The sequence below is a fragment of the Acanthochromis polyacanthus genome, chromosome 11 (assembly GCF_021347895.1).
Source record: "Acanthochromis polyacanthus isolate Apoly-LR-REF ecotype Palm Island chromosome 11, KAUST_Apoly_ChrSc, whole genome shotgun sequence".
Classification (NCBI taxonomy): domain Eukaryota; kingdom Metazoa; phylum Chordata; class Actinopteri; family Pomacentridae; genus Acanthochromis; species Acanthochromis polyacanthus.
This window is the reverse complement of record NC_067123.1, coordinates 20,295,623-20,317,605: the sequence shown is the minus strand read 5'-3', so window position 1 is coordinate 20,317,605 and position 21,983 is coordinate 20,295,623. Positions and strand designations below refer to the sequence as shown.

The following is a 21,983-nucleotide window of genomic DNA, read 5'->3' as shown; positions in this document are numbered from 1 at the left end:
CTCCACTTGGGGTCACTGAGCTCCATCCTGATGACACCATCACGCCAGTCACGCTGTGGTATCTTAATCCACCTCTGTCCTGTCCTTTGCAGTGACGGTGAGAGTGAAAGCCTGGTACTGGTCAAAGTAGAGGACATGTTTAGTATTTCCTCACTGTCTCGTCTCCATTGCATGCATTAACGTGGATAAACCAAATCTGCAGTGAGCTGTTGCCATATGTTTGTGCTCATGCTGCTATAAGCTAAAGTGGCTTCATTTATAATAGCCCCTGTCCACAGTTTAATTCATGGTCAGGCTGACAGTTACAGGAATGTCAGATTAGGTTTCTGATTTGTTACAAACACCTGTGCAAACACAAAGCAGTAATCAGTAACCACAAATGTATTATGTGTACAAGGGTTTGAATAACCACATTTGTCTGAGCACCACAGAAGTGCCATATTATTAATAGAATCAAAACTGCCATTTAGCCTTATATAACTAGGATGCTTGGGCACATGTAAACCTGTCACAGCTATCACTGGAAACTGAAACGTGCTGAACTAAAAAAGGCAGTCATTAAAAGAGTGGACTTGTGGCTGTAATTTGTGGTTAATTTTGTATTTTAGCTGCAGTAAAGACCTTCTGACTACACCCCTGTGTCTAAGCAGTGGTGTAGTTAAACCATCCTGTCTAGATAAATCTTCACTGGTTGAAGAAAGTGGACTGGAAACAGTATTATGCTTTTAAGCCAGCTAAGCTGAAGCCTGGTTATAATGCATAAGTTGCATTTCTGAAAGGTGCTTAAAAGCAATGACTGGGTTTTTCTGTAATGACACTTTAGAATGTGCATCTTTCTTTCAAGTGGTGAGTGTTCGTGTCAGTTTTTACAACATTTACAAGAACTCTAACCCAATACCGCACACATACAAGGAGTATATCTCAAAGCATTCAGTGAGGGGTTATTTGATACACTCTGCTATAAACAGCTCTCAGGGCACCTCCTCCATACACTGTATAGTATAAAGTTTAGTGATAATGTAAACAAGTAATTAAAGTTGGATGATTCATGCTGCAAGCTTTAGTTACTGTTAATACAAAGCACAACAGTACAAGTGAACCTGAAAAATGCTGATGACAGGTTTGTTTAAACAACAGTTGATATGATGCATTCACTCACTTTTAGTATTTACCTGTATTTGAGCTGTAACAGAAACTACCATTCAAAAGTTTGGACTCACCCAGACAATTTCATGTTTTCCATGAAAATTGCGGTTCCCTGAGAAAGATTCAGTGTTTTGTGACCAAAACTGATTTCAGATGATTCACTTTAAACTCAGCTGTGCTAAAACACAGCACAGTGCAATAATTACTTATTACCCTTTCTTTCTGTCAATAGAGCATATGGAACACTTCCATTTCATGTTTTCATGTTTCATGTCAAACATAAATTTAAATTCTTTGTTTTATGCCTGTTTTGGTACAAAAATGGATTAGAAATATGAGGAGTCTCTTAGACTTGTCACTAAAATACAAAATGATGTCTTGAATCAATTAGGCTTTAATTAAAAAACATGAAACACACAATTGTTCATTAGAATTTTAATTTAAAATGACAAAGAAGATAATATGTAATTGCTACATTTGCAGGTCAAGCTGACATTTACGGTAATAAAAGCTGACTTTAAATCAACCCACGGTGTGTCTTATTAAGACAGACACAGAGTACCTCCAGCTGCACACATTAATGCCTTCACTTTGAAATTCTTCAGTCACATTGTGGTGGTCATTATTCCAACATCAACCAGAGCAGACATGATGATAACTATATTCAGATCAAGGTGTCCATCTTGGTCTCATACAGTCTGTTCTCCAAACCATCCTGGACTGTATGAGTCACACAGGAGCTCTCAAGCAGACTAACAGCAGGAGCTGGTTTTACAAGTGTCATCGTTTGTCTTATTTTTCACTGTAAATTCTGAATTGTTTTGGCGTATTTGTCTAATATGTCATATTTACAGCACGTCTTCTCTTTTTGACAGGTGATGAGTGGGATTATATCATGTCTGAAGTACAGGGAACACTGGAGTTTTCTCTAGAGTTGCACAAATTTCACAATGTGGATCTCTTTCAAAGGGGGTAAGCCGTTTATGTTTATTTACAAATGTACCTTAACTGAATAAAAAAAAAGACTGAACACCCAACTAATGTAGTCGAGAGGAATGTAACAGACTAGAAATCATTTTCCCTCCAGCGGTTAAGAAAACTGGTACCTGTGGATGGTGATATGAAAATGTATGAAAAAAAAAACTGGTGAAGCTAATGAAGATGTGACTCATCCTGAAATGATGAAAGTTTAATTGAATTTATTGGGTAATTGTAAAAGAACTGAAGCTAAGTTTTCCCGCAGATTTTCCCGAGGTGTCATCTCTAATTGAGAACTATCACTGTTGATGAACTGTGATTTTTCTATTGTAGTTTGATGTCTTACATATTATAGTAAATAAATGATGGGAAAAAAAACCAACAGTTACAGTGAAGCTGCTATAATTAGCTTGTTGTGGCTAACTCTGCTTTTAACTCTGTAATGGAGTACTTGCTGTTTGTTAAATCATATTTAAATATAATGCAAATTAATTTAACATATTGATTTTAATTTAAACATCAATAACATCCCAACAGACACCTCGCAAAACAGAGGCTTTTATTTTATTTCAACCAAATGCTATATGCCTATATACTAGTTAAAATGAAATCTGAAGGAAAAACTCACTCTTACAACAGTTAAAAATCTACATTCTTTTTATAGCTTCCATATGACAATTCTTTTTGAAGTTTGAAATGATTAGCACAAAAAAGCAAAAAAAATAAAAATATAGAGATTTGCACTTGTGAGGCAATAAACAAACATATAGTATAAATTAAAACACAAGAAACAAGGCAGTGAAATAAAAACTGGTTTATTGTCTGTACCGATAAGGAGATCAGTAAAACCTGCTAATGAAAGAGCTAATGACAACATTTTTATATTAGGATTTTCTGTGATATTCTATAACATATAAAAGGGCCTGTTCATCCTCTGGTGACGCGTCTGTAGGAAGATTAAAACCTCTCATCTGGCTCGCTGAAACGCCAGCTTTATCAAAATGATTTTCCCTCTCCAAATGGGATGGACTAAAGCTTTATCTTGGTAATCCCTTCAGCTGAGTGCACTAATATGTTTGTTTTTACCATTTGCCATGTTGCTTCAGATAGCAGCAGAGATCTGATGTGACCACTAAACTGAATTGGATCTCAGTGTACTGATGAAGCACTGTGGAATAGGAATGCTCAAGTTTCCAAGATCTATGCATCTCGCCACTCTGAGATGTAATTGCTGAAATCAATAGTAATTCCCGTAGTGGTCCGACGGGCCACACAGCTGTACACTTAAGGGCCTGGCTGTACCATGATTGCATTAAAAATACAGATTTAATCAGCATTTGATTTGTAAAGAAGGCGATAAGCACAGAATGTTTAGTTTTCACCGAAGGAGGCACAGTCCAAGATTGCTTCAAATACTCAAATTAGGAACCCAGCTGTATTTTCTTATTGAAAAATCAGTCCTGCGTAAATGTGCAAACAAAATGCAAATTGATTCCACTGTCCTATATGCTATTCAAATGCATGCCTTACGGCCTGTTGTACCTAATGGTTACAGTAAAAAATAACGATGTTGATTAAAATGTGAATACTGGGCACACACATCTATAAATCTCTGCCATACCAGGGAATGATTCTACCAGTTAGTGTCCACTGAGCTGACTTTTTCCATTCCATAAACATCACTTTTTCATTCTGTGCTCTTCTCTGTCAAGCCTCCATTTTTACTAGCGCCGACGCTAACACGTTGATGTGTTGATTGTGTTCACAGTCACGCTTTTGTCTGTCAGATTGTCAATGTCTCCATGGAGGGCCGAGATGTGCTCTTCCAGAAAGCCTGGTTGACTTAAGCTGTGAAAGTGACCTATAATCTGGAATATCATCCAAATAACCTGTCTTCTATTTAACACCGATAAAAGCATCATCTTAATTCAAATCTATTCTAGTATTTTAGCACCGGTACTCATCTGATGCCATCCCAGTATACTTTACAGTCTTTGAGTAAAGACACATTATTATGTCTTTTACATTATTAATAACCATTTGCTCGTTATTCTTTAATAATTTAGCAACATTTGTACCATTCATGGCTGATTTTGTTTAACATGATTGTTAACTTTTCCTCCAAGTCATGAAAGACCCGTTTGTCTGTCTTGCCATTGTTAAGACAGACTGTCCCGTATTCCATTTGGACATTATTACCACAATTAGTCAGCTTGAAGTTAAGACAGAAAAGGCATGGAAAAAAGTGCTACCACAATGGGAAGCTTTTTTTAACATGTCAACGGTCCACAGGATTAACTTTACTGATAACTGTAATTAAATAGTGACTTGGCAAAATTCCCATCAAGGATCAGTTACATTTTGGCTACTAAGAATTGTCCTCTAATTTGTATTAAAAAACTAATTCAAATATCCACAGTTTAATTATACGTGTGAATTTCAAATACCTCATTTAAATTCTGGCCAATTTAAGCTCAAATTAAATTTATATTTTCAGTAAATTTTAACTTGTCATAACTGCACCGAAAGACATCTTTAATTGTAAATAATTCACTTTATAGATATCACAATGAGCACATTTCTAGTCTCAAGTTAACTGCGGATGTGTGAAACAGGAATTATGGCTAGTCAAACATTTAAGTTATCATTAGAATTGACCTTAATGGAAATTTTGACTAATCGTAATGCCAATGCTGATATCAGAAATTGTAGTGGAACACATTAGGGATATCTGTAATATGAAAACTGTCAGTTTAATGGCAACTAGCTTTAACATTTGCTTGAATTTCACTATCTGGAATTAAAACCACAGACTTGCCATAGCTTGTGACACAACTACAAATGTCTGCATTGTCATTTCGCTGAGTCCAAACTCTAATTTATGGTAACTGCATTTTAATGAGGGGGAATTCCAGTTTGCGATATCTACCATGTCATTCTGACTATTGCAGATTTAATTTAGGATATCTAAAAATCACAATGGAAAATTCTTAAACTGAGAAGAATTAACTAGTCTGAACTGAGCTACAGAAATGTATGGATGGTTAGATATAAATGAAAAAGCCTACCATAAAAGCCCTAAATGTAACGGCTTTATTTGAGGTTCAAAGAGTTGTTTTCACACTTAAACACTACCTTTCAAAAGTCTGGGGTCACTTAGAAATGTAGGATGATGAACAGCGACGCACACATTTTACTTTTCCCTTTAGCTTTTTGTTGATGCCTTGTGGTTATTTAGAGTATGTGCAGGTTGAAATGCGACTGTTGTTTGTTTCCACCACCTCAGGTTCTATCAGATACGAGCAGGGTTGAAGGTCTCGCCTCGAGTGCCCCACAGGGTGATAGCAACAACACAAGAAAACACAGGTAAGAGGATCTTTACATGCCTATGCACACTCGCTCCTACAATACTTTTAGACCTCACATACACCTGGCTAATATGACAACACTATCCTCCTCCTTGCTCATCTGTGAATAAGCTCCTAATTTGCTATATTGGTTTTCAGTAATCTGTTTTGCTGGATAAATGTGAGGGCTGATATATTTATTCAGCCAACGCCAACAGTTTTGAATCATGTGTGGAGGTTGAGGATTTTAGGTTTCACTGGCAGCAACTTAAAGTATTTTTAATCATAGAAGGATTATGTGACAATGGGCCCCTGGACACAGACATGTAAAATGATCCCACACCTAGCAGAAGACTGCCAGAAAAAAAGAACACAGAACTGCTGCACAACAAAGTAGCCTTTGTGATTTTTTTTATGTGCATTACAGTTGGTTAGGGGGGTTTTCTGGTCATTTTTCATGATGTTGTGGTCATTTTCTTTAACTGTGTAGTTGTTTGGCATTGCTTTGTAGTCAGCCTGCAGATCACTGCGTGTCTCTTTGTGCTTATGTTGTGTAAGCTCATGGTTGATGTTTTTTTTTTTGCATGTGGTCATTTTTTGGTCATTTTCTGTGTCTCTGTAGTTATTTGACTTCACTTTATAGTCATTTGACGTCATTAGAGTCATACTGTCCCCCTTTGTGGTTACTTTTCCCCTCATTGTGTGTTTTTTCCCTTGTAGATAATTTTGTGGGTCTGTGGTTGTTTTGCATCTCTTTGTAGTAATTTCATGCCTTCTGTGATTGTTTTGTGTTGCTGTGATATTTTGTGTCTCTTGGTGTTGAGTTTGTGTGTCTGTGTTTCTTTCAGCATCTCTGTGCAGTTATGCTGTATTTCTATCATTGTACTGCAAATCCATATATTGTGTTGCATATGGTTGTATTGCACCACTTTGTGATTTTTTTTGTCTCTTTGTTGTCATGCTGCAGCTCGTTGTTGGTTATTGTGGATGTCAGTGATGTTCTTTACATCTCCTTGCATTCATGCCGTGTTTCTTTGTAATAATTTTTATTGCTTTGTAACTTTTTTTTTGCATCCCTGTGACTTTTGCATCTTAGCAGTTTCTTATTGCATTTCTTTGCGGTTGCTTTGTGTCTTCATCGTGATGTTTGTCTCTTTGTTATGCATCATCGTTGCAATTGTTTGACTTTCCACCAAGAAATGTCAATCACTTGAGACAAAAGCTTCCAATTAAGGAACCCACTGACCACATTGGCCTTAAAGTCTGTACCCAGTGGGCCTGTTTAGTGATACATCCTTTGTTTACTTTAGTACGTGTAATGAAGATAAACTGTTTCACGTGAACTGCATTGACTTAACATCGTTTTTTGACATTATTACATCTGGCCAGATACAAGTCAAAAAGTTCTAGACTGCATTTTTAAATCAGTGATCAAATTATGACCTTAGCTTGACTTTTGATGTTTGAGTCTCACCTACAGTGATCCAGAGGGTTAGAGGAAACTGAGTGTGAGAAAATCTCACTTGACAGAAGCAGTGATCTCATGACCTCACATTTTGTATCTGAATTACACACATTGTGCTGGACGTGGCTGCCTTTGAAGTCCGTGTGAAAACACTAATCTTTCACAAGAGTTTGTGTTAAAGTGTATGGTAGAGCAGTGAGGACTCTTAGCCTTGACCTTTCCTGGAATACATGAGGAATAATTCCACAGTATCATGTGAATGTGGAAATGTGAACATTTCCTGCAAAGTTCTCTGGATTGTTTTCATTTCTGCATGTCTTGGCTGTGTTTTTGACATCTGCCAACAGCGTCAATTAGAGAAGTGACTAAGGTTTTTCTTAAAACAGAACAATCCACAGAGGGAAACAAAGCAACCATATATTCCGCATCTGCCTATTGGGGTGTGGTGCATTTACGTCAGAATGCACTCGAATCTAACACTGTAGCTATGGATTCAAGCCAAAGAATAACAAAAGTTGCCATGCACAGTAAGTGATGCTGCCATTGTGCCAGCTTTCTGAGGTCTGTATCAGAGAATGAGAGTGGTGTCCGGGAATTTTATGACTCTGCCTTGTCTCCAAAGATTTAGGACATTTGGCTGTCTTTGGGTTGAACACTGACTGACTCATCCTGCAGAAAATCTTGCAGCTCTAATATTTTTTAAACTCACATTTGAAACAAGACAACTTCAGTTTCTTGAAAGCTGTATCTAATTCCTGATGATAAGTATACAAATAAAACTGGATTAGAATTCCAGTGGAAGCATTTCCTCTTGTCATAATGAGGGATTTAAGACAGAACAGGATGTTTTTTGCAGCTCAAGAAAAGAGCCAGTCTGAAATGTCTAAGTCCAAAGAAAACTGTATTAATTTGTGGCTTCCTAATTATCTCTTGCAGTCTTTTCATCAGTGGTTTCTACTTAATTAAATATAATCCTGATAACCAACAACAACACATGTAGACTGGAATGAAAACATAATTTCCCTTCATGCTCTGTGCTCTTTACGTGCTTTTAATTCCTAAAAACAATTATTTGCAGATAGTTAGGATCATAAAAAAATTCCCCATGTCTTGTCCTCTTTTGTGTTCGTGCATTGTGACAGAGCGTTACTGGACCTAACCAAGCATCAAAATCTGGATCTCTGGCATTGCAGAAAGCTGTTTCACTGGCAATACTGATTCTCGGTAATAACGGATATTTTTAGCTTGTCATGACTGGAGCACCATGTGTGTGTCTGTGTGTGTGTGTGTATTAGCTGTACTTGTGAGCCCAGTGCCTGACAGTGTGGCTGACTGTTCCTGTGAGGATATTAAGCACTGTGAGGGCATTTTAGTCCTCTCTGTGATTTACTGTTTGGTTAAAGGTAGTTTTAAGAACAGGATTTCAGTTTTAGACATGTAGATCGTACTGCTGTCAGTGGAAAGGTTCTCACAGCTATCTAGCTTTGATGTGTGTGTGTGATTTTGAAGGCAGCATGTGTGTTTTCACTGTGACAGAAATACATCAGGGAACGAGCTTTTTCCAAGCTTGAAAAATCTTAAATGGCAATTAGATTAGAAGAGAAATGATAAGAACATTAATTAAGTATCCTATGTTTAGGTTTCTAAATTCCAGAGGAGCCATGTTGGATAATGTCAAGTGATGAAATAGAGGTAGATCATGGGTCGTGAGGAGGCTTCAGTATAAAACACAGTTTGTTATTTTACATCTGGTATGTTTAAATACAGACAAATCTGCTTCAGTTAACACAACACACTTAGTTAATTTCTAAGGGATTTTGGGTCATTTTCAGAATTATCCTGCCTGCAATTTATCCTCTTAATCCTGCTAGAGTAATTTTACATTTAGTGAAGTACGCTTTATGAAAAAATCTCACGTGAAACACTTGAATTAAATTAACTATCTTCAGTATTCTTACAATACTAACAAGAAAAGCACCCACTGCAGCAGTGGATTTGTAGTAGGATCGCAATCATGTGATCGTCAACAGGCAGTTACTGTAGTGCTCACTTGTCGTCATAGTTACAGTGATGCCTTGCCGCTATCTCGCAATGATGCAGAAATCTTTAACAAATCTGTGGATCTAGACTATAAGCCGCATCACTGCCTAAATGTAATCAGTTGGTCTTTGTGCCATTTCTGACTTTCCCTGAAAATTTCATCCAAATCCGTTAGTCCGTTTTTGAGCAACGTTGCTAACAGACAGACAAACAGAAAAAAAACGTACGCCGATCATCACAAAACACTGCCGCATTTCTTTTGGAGTAATTAATCGCATGGTTATTTATATATGAAAGGGATCACTCCTAATTACGAATATTTCAGTTTTATTTTTAGGGCACTGATTCATTTTTTTTTGTGTGTTTTACTTTAAAGCATACATACAATGAAAGACCAAAAAATATTAGCTTGTTTTTTTTTTTTTTTAGGATGCTAGCTAAAACTCTTACTTGATGAACAATATGTATGCTAGCCAACTGTATGTTATCTCAAAATAGAACTAGAAATGCTGCCAAAACTGTTGTTTATCATGAAAGATTTATTACTACATACAGTTACTTCCCCTAAAACTACAGATTGCCTTTCTTGGAAATATCTCTCCATCTACAGGGTAAAAAATACATCTGAACAAATCAGTTTTCCTTTTTTTATTTTTATTTTATTTTATTTTTTGACATTACATAGAGCAAAGCTTACTGTTTCCTCTTGCTTTTTCAGCTCAGCTGCACACAAGAGGCAACTTAAGCTTGTAGTTTCACACACAGAGAGGAACTCAATGATACACCCCTCTATAAATGTCTACCTATTCCATAAACCTGCAATAACTCTCTTGTTGGGACTTAAGCAAAGCAGAATAAAGTGAGAGCACAGTGTGGATATATTCTCACCTTTTCAGTGATGAGTTGGTTAGCAAACAGTATCTTAATAGCACATCCAGCAGCAATGGAAAACATTCAAATTCATACGGAGACATGTTTTGATTTATATATATTCTACACATATTTACTCTCTTTCATTTTTTTCATTCTATTTTTGGTCTCTATCAAATCCCGAGCTAAGTGCTAACTGTGTCTGTCTGCTGTTTGGCGCCAAACAGGTTATGTGCAGTGGGTTTTTGAAGGGTTCTTTGCAGTTTTCTTTTTTTTTTTTCTGAAAACAGCTGCCTCCTGCAGCTGAAAATGACTATGAGATCAGAAGCAAACAGTGAAGCTGCATATCAGACAGCTAAACAATGAGCTGAAAATTAATATCATGCTTCACGAGGCTGAGGGGAGCTGCAGATTAATGAGATAACTCTTTCTGTCACATTGTTATTGAGAAAAATATCAACTGTAGCCTCTTTAAAAATGCACACGTCAACCTGAGTAAATGCTCTCAAACACTGTACTTCTAATCCACCGGCTGCAATCCCCTGTTTTGCCAGGCACGAGCAGATGTAGCCTATAAGGAACACTGCAGCAGGGTGCATTGCTGTGAGGATCATATACATATTGTAATTGGAAGGCTGAAGCCCTCCCTTCCTTCTGCAGCTCCTTCCACAAGGTCATGCATTAAGCCTGCAACACCTCACAGATTGAGCCCTCGGTATCAATGCATCAGCCGGTGCTCTGGCCAGTGAAGAAAAATACATTCATCATACACAGACCCAGGAAATAATCCCTTACTGTATTCTCTTTGAAAGTGTATGCTTGACATTTCAATTGTCTGTGCCCTTCTGAAAAAAAAAAAGAATTACGTGTGAGGGATCGTGCCACACACTCGACTGAAGCATTTAATGACTGTGATTCATGCACAATAACATGGGGATATTCAAGCCACAATGTTAAACTGGGAGAATTGGATTGCAGTTTACGGTGTCTCCTACTGCACAGACTAAGATGCTCTCTCATATTAGTATCATAAAGAGCAATTCTGCGTTGAGAGTTTTGTGTGTTTTACTGATAAGCGGAGACCGGCACACACAGCAGATGTAGAGCACCAGAAGCTGTAAGCAGATTATTTTCCAACACAGAATCGCTGTGGCTAAAGCTTAGGGGCATTTCAGCAGGTTTAATGTGCAGGATGTGATAACGCCCTGACACCTGTGAGAACTGCACTATGCCAAACTGTGAGAAGTGGGTGGGTTTGATGGGTTTCTCTTGCTATTATCTACTGTGAACATGCATTTAATTTCATAGTGCTATTCAAATTGGTGTCAGACAGACAGGGTCAACATGTTGTGAATTGGCTCTGTAGTACCCTATGGAGAATCATTATTTCCAAAAAGAAAAAAAAGGGAACACAATAACTCTTATTCATGACAAAAATAAAACTACAAAGTCAAAATCATGACATGGCACTTCAAAATTGTATCTGTTTAATCTCAAATTAAAACATTTTTTAAACTTTGTAATCCACCAGAGTTAAAATTGCCTTAAGCTAACCAGGTATTAAATCTTGAAAAGAATATCTGACATTTGGAAAAAAGTATTGCACAGCAAGGATTGCAGTAAGGGACAGATCACTGTTTTTTAAGTAAGAAAGTGGCTCACACACTCTGCCTCCATACACACGTGGACAAAATTGTTGGTACCCCTCAGTTAAAGAAGGAAAAACCCACAATTCTCACTGAAATCACTTGAAGCTCACAAAAGTAACAATAAATAAAAATTTATTGAAAATTAAATAATCAAAAACAGCCATTACTTTTGAATTGTTGATTAACATAATTATTTAAAAAAACAAACTAATGAAACAGGCCTGGACAAAAATGATGGTACCTCTATAAAAGATTGAAAACTATTTGACCAGAGTGACATGATTAACTCAGGTGTGTCATTTAATTGACATCACAGGTGTTTCCAAACTCATAATCAGTCAGTCTGCCTATTTAAAGGGAGACAAGTAGTCACCCTGCTATTTGGTGAAAAGGTGTGTACCACACTGAACATGGACAACAGAAAGCGAAGGAGAGAATTGTCCCAGGACATCCGAAAAAAAATGATAGACAAACATCTTAAAGGTAAAGGCTATAAGACCATCTCTAAACAGCTTGAAGTTCCTGTGACAACAGTGGCTCATATTATTCAGAAGTTCAAGACCCACGGGGCAGTAGCCAACCTCCCTGGACGTGGCCGCAAGAGGAAAATTGATGACAAATTGAAGAGACAGATCGTTGGAATTGTATCCAAAGAGCCCAGAGCAACCTCCAAAGAAATTAAAGGTGAACTCCAAGGCCAAGGTACATCAGTGTCAGATCGCACCATTCGTCGTTGTTTGAGCCAAAGTGGACTTCATGGGAGACGACCAAGGAGGACACCACTGCTGAAAAAAACTCATAAAAAAGCCAGACTGGAATTTGCAAAAATGCATGTTGACAAGCCACAAAGCTTCTGGGAGAATGTCCTTTGGACAGATGAGACCAAACTGGAGCTTTTTGGTAAGGCGCATCAACTCTATGTTCATAGACTCAAAAACCAAGCATACGAAGAAAAGAACACTGTCCCTACGGTGAAACATGGAGGAGGCTCAGTAATGTTTTGGGGCTGCTTTGCTGCATCTGGCACAGGGTGTCTTGAAAGTGTGCAAGGTACGATGAAATCTGAAGACTATCAAGGCATTCTGCAGAGAAATGTGCTGCCTAGTGTCAGAAAGCTTGGTCTCAGTCGCAGGTCATGGGTCTTCCAACAGGACAACGATCCAAAACACACAGCCAAAAACACCCAAGAATGGCTGAGAGAAAAGCGTTGGACTATTCTAAAGTGGCCTTCTATGAGCCCAGATCTGAATCCCATTGAACATATGTGGAAGGAGCTGAAACATGCCATTTGGAGAAGACACCCATCAAACCTGAGACAACTGGAGCTGTTTGCTTATGAGGAGTGGGCCAAAATACCTGTTGACAGCTGCAGAACGCTCATTGACAAATACAGAAATCGTTTAATTGCAGTGATTGCCTCAAAAGGTTGTGCAACAAAATATTAAGTTATGGGTACCATCATTTTTGTCCAGCCCTATTTCATTAGTTTGTTTTTATAAATAATTATGTTAATCGACAATTCAAAAGTAATGGCTGTTTTTGATTATTTAATTTTCAATAAATTTTTATTTATTGTTACTTTTGTGAGTTTCAAGTGATTTCAGTGAGAATTGTGGGTTTTTCCTTCTTTAACTGAGGGGTACCAACAATTTTGTCCACGTGTGTATGTACTTCTTTTTAGAAATGTGTGGTAATTAGCTGATAGGATGAAAGGAAAATAATGACAGAATTGTGACAGAATAAGTTTTAATTTTAGTCAGTCAAAATCGTAATACACTAACAAAAGGTAAGGAGTAACAAAGTCAATAATTATGACTTGACTTGAATCATGACTTTGACTTTAAAGATACCCTCTGTTTTTTTATGGTATTGTTTTTTTAGTCTTGTTAACATGTCACACCATGGCTGGTTATTTTTACCTTGAACCTGCAGTGTACTAATGACAGTGTCAGAAACACAGAGGTAGAGTTCTAGGGTTTGATGCATAATAAAAATCGTCGGAACCCATCTGTCAATTTGCGGGGTGGAGTTTCTTCTTCAGAATCAGGTTCAGGTTCAGACATGTGTGGCTGAATGACAACATTGCAACTTGCCATGGGGTAGTAGAGAGTAGTAGCTCGGTGTTTGAACAGAGTCATAGGTGAGCTGGTGTGCACAAGCTGCAGCAAGTGTGGTGCAGTGGGTGGAGAAAGAGGCAGGGGCTTCATAGTTCTTCAAATTCTAGAGGAAACAATGATACACAGTTACATCTAAGTTGTAAGATCGCTTAAATAAGGGATTATTTTCATGGAAAAATCTGTAACTAAATATGTAACTCTGGCACAAAGAGATGAGTTTTAGGGGTTAAAGTAACGACCTGAGAGGGACTTCAAAAGTCACCCAAGTTTCACATCTCATAACTATTTATATATTCATGTTTATGTATCTTTGTGATTTTATTGATGTGGACAGTGTCGGTAACCAAGAAATAAAGGATTTTTTGAACCTCAGGGCTCCTCAGAGCATTAGCCGCCATTGCTATTAATGTTGTTTCCTAGTAGTTATGGGCTTCCTTGGACAGGTAAGGGACACTATATTGTTGTTTTTTTTAATCATTTTTTAAAGCTTTTTTGCCTTTTTGCCTTATTGTATAGGACAGTGGAGAGAGAGGCAGGAAACATGGGTAGAAGAGTGGAGGAATGACATGCAATAAATGGCCATAGGCTGGATTCAAACCCATGAACGCCACCAGAGCTATTTGGGCACCCCACTATATTACTTTAAATCGAAGAAATAACAAAACTACCATCAGTCCATCCCTTAGTTTGTTAGCTATACCTGCTCTATCCTGTACAGAGTTGCAAACTTTTCACTTTGAATGGACATTTGTCTGAGCAGAATTAGCAAAATGAGGTCTGCCATTAACGACTTGATCTCATTTGTCGTCAGTGCAGCACTGTCTTTACTCAGGCAGTCAATGTAATTTATAGGCCATCTTCCTCTATTAATGTTTCCATTGGTAGGCTTCCATAAGATCAGTTTGGAAGCCTTCCTCATCCCGATGTCTGACAAGGTGACCAGCCAGCTTTAGATGCCTCTCATGAATTTTTGTTAGTACTTAAGGCAGTCTTCCATATAGCTCATTGTTTGTCATGTGGTCTCTCCAGGAGCTGTTCAAAGCCATACGTAACAATCTTGTGTTTGTGCCATTGAGTGGTTAATCCTGAGCGTCTGTAAATGTCCACATATTGCATCCATACAATAGAACTGATTCTACTCTTGCAATGAGGAGATGTATTTTGATATCTCCATCGATGTTTGTTTTCCAGATGCTTTTTAGTTTATTTGTGGCATACTTTCCATGCTAATTCTCTGCTGACCTTGATGTCTTGCTTTGAACAGCTTAGCCACGATCCACTCGAAGTCTTCAACCCATGAAATCATTTCTCCTTTTCCAGTGATTGTTTGTCAGCGGTGACATTCAATGACATAGCCTCAGTCTTTTTTGGCAGAAAATAGAAGAGATAAAGAGTTACGAAGGGCTAAGGATTCAAAGATTCAGTATTCTTTATTGTCATACCAGCACATGTATTCACATGAGGTGGCATGAATTTAGTACTCAGGTCCCGGTTGTAAGACAAAGAAATAAAGAAAAATAAGGAAATTTAAAGCCCTGCTTGCTTTGGATGAAAGTGATGGACTAAGAAATGGCTGCTAAAAGGCTAATACAAAGAGATGAGAGATGCTGAACAGCTGCTGACCCTCACACTCAAACCTATGGTCAATTTAGAAAAGAAACTGCATATTTCATAGGAACCACAACTATGACTGCCTGGTACACTCATGTGTTTTGCTACTATAGCCTTCCTTTATATTGTGTGACCACCAGTTTATAGTCTCCAATGCTGGCAAACATTTGATAACCAAATCACACTGTATTTTAAGAGACAATTCTATCAGAAAAAAATTAATTGTACCTTAAAATATAGGCTAACACCAACATAACCTACAGATGTGAAAATATAATTAGCACCTTTCCATGCCAGTTAAAACTCTAGTATAACATTTACAATCATACTGCTCATTATATATATATATTGCATTACATTATACATATGCTGTTTTCTTTTTTTCTCCCTTGTATGCGCACATCACTGCTATCAGTGTCAAAGCTGATATCTCAGCAAAGCAGCTTTCTTATAGAGGTCTAATCACTTCAGGTCCCTCGGTACATAACATTACATTTAATCAATCCTGTGAAGAAAAAAAAACTGGCATTGAAAGTATGTGTTAGGGTGTGAAAACAGCAACTGCAGCAGCTACAGCTCATTGATTTAGTGACTTTGGCTGCAGCCTGAGGGCCACCCAGTGCATGGCAGAGGGCATGGAAGCACCTGGGAGAGATGATGAGTCCTTCACAGGTCAGATACACGTAGAGAATCAGTTATGTTAATTTCAGCACTCAGTTTAGAGTCTCTAATCCAGTTTACTTTAGACAGGGGCCTGGAAACACAAACAAAAACAAGGGATAAAACACAAAAAAAAATCAAAGTCACATTCGTCTGACTGTGAGGCGACAGTGCTAACACAGAGCTACAACTGCTTCCATATAAAGTACATCTCCGGAGGGATTACGCTGCCTCTGTCACACATCCACCAAGTCTTTGACAACAGTCATGCTCCCGCACATCCGTCATCCTGGCTGGGGCTGCTTGATGCTGCAAATGGTGACAGCGTTATCAGGAGGAGGCCTGTGGAGAGAGGGAGAGTAGGAATAAGACAGAAAAGAGCACAACCTCAGCAGGTGACTTCAAAGACCTCTCAAGGCTCACAGCTGGGCTGCAGCTCGGCGACTGCAGTTCTGCCACGGAGAGTGTACCAGTAAACAGTAAACAGCCTCCACGCTGCACGCAAAAGTGCTGCAGCGTACCAAATGACATTTGAAACAGTTTTGGGCTTAAATATCTGAGCATATTTCTGCTCAAAAAGTCAAATTGATCTGTTTCTTTGTGTGCTATAAAGAAAACATTAATTTATAGACACATAAACCTCAACTCTACCATCAACATGCTACAGTTGTTTCTGCATTTTCTGTATATTTCCTTTTTTCATTATTTCTTTCAGAATGAAGTTATGCCATTAATACCCCGATTTCATCTTGTTTCTTTAGTACTACACCACTGAGCACCCGGTCCCAAGAATGAGTTTGTGTTACAATAAAGCATGAATATTTAGTACCATTTTAATGTATTTATAAGCCAGGTGTATTTTCTGTGTTTAAAAAGTGACATGATTGAGAAGCAGGTGGGAAGCTACAGTATCTTAACCTCATTAAGTGTCTTATGTTCCCCTTCTACATTTGTCCATAACAAGTAGCCGCTGTCTGCATTTTAGGAATATTTGAACATTTTGGGATATACATATTCTGTACATTAATGCAGAGATGTGATCGACTGGTGACCTGTCCAGAGTGTCCCCTGCTTTTGCCTTAAGTCAGATGGGACCCTAATGATTATGCGCTGTATAGATAATGGACGGATAGATAAACATTAATGTGGAATTGAGTGATGAAACAAAAGTTCATGCAGGTATCTTTGTGAAACTACTGGGTATTCTCTCTGTTTAACTTTCGTCTTGACTTCCTCTGGCATTTAGTTCATGATAAGACATGATTTTGTTCAAGATAAGTCTATAGCTGTGAATCTGCAACAAATTGAAGCATCAGAAATGGGAAAATTCTGAAGAAAATCCTCAGGTTTTTATACTCGCATGAGGTGGTTTTGAGTCAGTGCTCGTTGAAACGGGATAATAAGCTCTCCAAGTTAACAAGCTCGGTCACAGTCAGACGAGTGCCCTTGCAAATGGGATAATAGTTTAATCTACAGTTGTATTTATTCCATTGCTCCTTCTCTAAAAGCTACAAAACACATCTCTGTTGTGGATCAGTCAGTGTCCTCTCTCCAGTGCAACATGGCAGAGGAGATTCATTAAAACTGGATGCACACACTTGAACTAAGCGACAACAGCGTCCTTGACTTTGGAATCTCCAGATCTGTCTCCTCAAACATCATCACTAACCAGATGGCTATTTGAATTTTTGTCAGTGACACAAACTTGAGAGTTACAGTGTACCAAAATCAAACTTGAAGCTAAAAATGTTTTTTTCTTTTTCTTTTTTTTTTTAAAATGCTGGCATTACCAGGCCCCAGTATGACAAGTGTGATACGAATCTCTTGTCTATTCACTTAATATGAAAGGTACAGTCAGCAGTCATTAGCTTAGCATGAAGAATGGAAAGGGAAACAGTTAGCCTGGATCTGTTTAAAAACAACAAAAATCTCTACACCTTGCTAATCAACACCATATATACTGTGTTAATTCCACACAACAAGATATAAAAATAAGACAAAATTGAAGTTTTAAAGTGAGTTATCTATCAGACATTTTCTTGGCAGGGTGCAGTGACCTCCTTTTAAAGGTTTTTCATATTTATGCTCTGGGGTTTGTATGGGATAAACAAGCTAGATGCAACACATTAATTAGTGAGCTTTATAGCTGCTGTTGCTGCTGGGTATATTGGCTTACAGTTGGATAGAGTCAGGCTAGCTGTTTGCGGGCATTATGCAAAGCTAGCCTCTGGTTGTAGCTTTAGATTTATCAGACAGATTTCAGAGTGGTGTTTATCTTCTCATCGAAATTGGCAAGAAAGTTAATAAGCGTTTTTCTCTTCAAGTTTCAAGGACTCCCAGTATATACACATACAGACAGATGCAGAGAAGGTGGGATTTGTCTCTGCTCGCTGCCTCAATATGTGAAGACACATTTTGATCATTATGAACAGCTCTTGTGCAAAAGCTTCTTCCATGCATTTTGTAATGTTCAGATGATCACTAATTGTTCTCAATTGATTTCAAAGGATAAGAGACATCAACATGTTTCCATAGTTTCCATCATAGTACCTGCCAGTCGGAGACACAGGCCTACACTGCAGGTTTGCCTAAAAATGCAGACATCTGAAGGAAAACATGGGATGCTGTTAAACTAATATGCATTTTCAAATCTGAAAACATACTCACAAATCTAAGCACATGTTTCCAGATCCAAATATACACACTCCAATCCCTCATAAATCTGTAAACATTTGCAAATATCAGGTCACACATTCTTATTGTGCATCTCAAACTCTGGGCACATATTCACTAAGCTGTCCATGGCATGCAAATGATGCATTTACCAAGTGGATGCCTCTTATTTGTGGCCATGATAGTCAGTGTAGTTCTGAGACATACTGATTGGTAGTGGAAAAGCACTGTCTCTTGAGATACGTGAATGCTGTGATTCTGCCGTAGCAGTGAGCTCATAGTTATTGCTCTATGTTGTTGTGTCCCACATCAGGAGAGTGCAGCTTCAGCTCTGCGGGGGTTTACGACGGCACCGTGTTCAGTCGAATATTTCAGATCCTTTACAGAAATGAGGAGATTGTGGTGAATGACTGCATGATCTTCAAAGTCCACCTGCTATTGGATGGAGAAAGGGTGAGTCATGCTGGTGACATTTTCTGTACACACAAACACACACGCAGACACACACATACATTCCCTTGAAGCACAAATGAAGTTTAGGGAAATTTTATTGCCATTTGGTTGTTTATTTTATCTGTAGCTAGATTATAAAAATGTAAAATGCTTGATAGATAATGAAAGTGAAAACAAGTGCATAATCGTTTTGCTCCACAGCTGTAGCTTGTGGCTTTACTGCATATTAAATGACCATTAATTAATGCATTTCTTCATCCTCTATTCCCTCCTACGCTGAAGCTTTTATCATCTGATACAAACAATACTCCCGTTTCATAACAGACACATTTAATCCTGCTAATAAGAGCTATTTAACATTGCTATTTAGTGAATAAATGCCATCATTATGCTGAATAACTATGCTCAAAGTGTCCTGAAAAACTAGTGAGTGTAGAATTTTTGCACATTCAGTTGATCCAAATGTCTTGATGTCCATTTTGCAGGTTTTCAGACTTATCTCTTCAAGATAACATTCCAAAATTATGGATGTGGCTGCATAGATGACAATAGCCAATCCACCGTTAGAGTATCTTAAGAACAATTGAACAACAAATTAATTAGCAAATGTTAATGTGTTAATATGCTACACTAGGTTGATGTTATTGTTACAGCAAGCATGTCGGCATGCAGAGCTTCTGTAATGTGAGACGTTAAACATTTATCTAATAGCAAACAGCTATCTGCTATGTGAAGGTATAAGAATGAGGTCACACTTGCTCTGTCTGTGTTGTAATCTGAGCTTCTGGGATCGATGTTAGTTGTGTGTTATGTGGTATATCTGCATTTTAGTGCATGTGAGTCCCTCCCTTCGAAACTTTGGCCTTCACCACGTTTGTAAAAGGACCAAATGAGCCTCTCACGCCGCTATTTAAAAGTCAAAGTGCAGTTCAGAGCTTTCAACTGGTGCCATTAAAGTGATGAATTTTAAAACCGTGTATTTAATACTTTCTATTTCCCTGATTTTTTTTGGACAGTTGTTTAATTTCAGCTCATTGAAGGAGTTTCTGCCGCTGTTTTGTGACTATCTTCTGCTTCTCCACAGTTTTCCCGTTTTACTCCACTCCATGTGTATTTGTTTCCACATATGGTTTTGCTCAAGTCTGACAGACATGGCCATGCATGGACCAGAATAGAGCCTCTTCAAAGCTACTTTAAAATGGTCTCTTTACACTGTTGTCTAGATTATTAAAATATTTATATTGATATTCTAATTGCAGTTTAACCAAGGAGCAATGTTTCATGACAGAATTTATAAAAGGATCACAAGAAGAAAGAAACAGATTCGAGAAAATTGTCCTTAACTTGTGAAGTAGTAGTAATAGTACTATGTATTTTTTCTCTTTCCTCTGCTGCCCCCAGCAGATTGATTGATTGATTTCTTTATTTTCGTGTCATGCACACTAGCGTGCCCAACCCTCATGGGTTTACAAGACACCAATATAATAGCATTGCACCAATACATCCAAAACACACATTATTCTGTTGCTCAGTTCTCAAACAAAATATGCTGCCTTTTATCCCATTCCTGGCAAAGAAACTTTGCCATGAAAAAGGTCACCTCTTCTAAAACATCACGTCATCCAACGTAAAGAAATCAAAAATAAACAGAGGACATCTTACTCGAAGGTACCTCCCTGATATCTTTGTATACAGGGCAGTAAAACGTATACAGGGCAGTAAAACATAAAATTAACCTCATTCTCTCACAGATTTGTCTTTTGGGCTTCTGGAGGAGGTTATAGAGCCTGATCTCCAAAGTGGGAACAATTGATTGGTGTGCTTCAGACACAGCATAGCCCCTCCCTTCACGAAATGCAGAAAGTGGCAAATTGATGATCACTGGGTGATCCCAAAGGACATTTTTAGTCATTCTTTGTGAGGAGTTCTTAACCACTAAAAACATGTTCCTTTAGGAGCTTCAAATCTGTTATTGATCCCTATACATCCCATCTATGCTTGCGCATTTGTTTTTTTTGTTTTTTTTAATCATTACCTGACAGACAATGAAATGATTGACAGGAGTGTGCCCCCCCTCAAAGTGTCATAAAGTCTCCATCCATCCATCCATCCATCCATCCATCCATCCATCCATTCATCCATTTTCTTCCCATTATCCGGGGCCGGGTCACGGAGGCAGCAGGCGAAGCAGGTCGTTCCAGATGTCCCTCCCCCCAGCAACGCTATCCAGCTCTTCCTGGGGGATCCCGAGGCATTCCCAGGCCAGACGAGATATATAATCCCTCCAGCGAGTTCTGGGTCTCCTCCCAGATGGACGTGCTCGGAAAACCTCCAAAGGAAGTCTCCCTGGAGGCATCCGAATCAGATGGCCAAACCACCTCAACTGGCTCCTTTCTATGCGAAGGAGCAGCGGCTCTACTCCGAGCTCCCTCCGGATGTCTGAGCTCCTCACCCTATCTCTAAGGCTGAGTCCAGCCACCCTACGGAGGAAGCTCATTTCGGCCGCTTGTATCCGTAATCTTGTTCTTTCGGTCACTACCCAAAGCTCATGACCATAGGTGAGGGTTGGAACGTAGATGGACTGGTAAATCGAGAGCTTCGCTTTACAGCTCAGCTCCCTCTTCACCACGACGGTTCGGTACAACGCCCGCATTACTGCTGACACTGCACCAATCCGCCTGTCCATCTCTCGCTCCATTTTCCTATCATTTGTGAACAAGATCCCGAGATACTTGAACTCCTTCGCTTGGGGCAGCCCTGGCGAAGTCCAACACCCACTGGAAACGTGTCTGACTTAGTGCTGAGTATGCGGACACAGGACTCACTTTGGTCGTACAGGGACTGAACGGCCCGTAGCAATGAGCCTGGGACCCCATACTCCCGCAGTGCCCCCCACAAAGCTCCTCAGGGGACACGGTCATAGGCCTTCTCCAGATCCACAAAACACATGTAGACTGGCAGGTCATACTCCCAT

At 38.7% G+C, this 21,983-nt stretch overlaps 1 protein-coding gene across 1 annotated transcript in view; it reads left to right on the top strand.

The window, feature by feature from the left end:
• The window catches only part of fam135b (family with sequence similarity 135 member B), a 57,481-nt gene that overhangs the window by 7,098 nt on the left and 28,400 nt on the right, over positions 1 to 21,983 (top strand). Inside the window, exons 2-4 of the mRNA XM_022194073.2 lie at positions 2,022 to 2,118; positions 5,411 to 5,490; positions 18,870 to 19,009. Coding sequence (XP_022049765.2) covers positions 2,042 to 2,118; positions 5,411 to 5,490; positions 18,870 to 19,009 — 297 coding nt within the window. The 5' untranslated portion in view covers positions 2,022 to 2,041. The remainder of the gene's footprint in view (positions 1 to 2,021; positions 2,119 to 5,410; positions 5,491 to 18,869; positions 19,010 to 21,983) is intronic.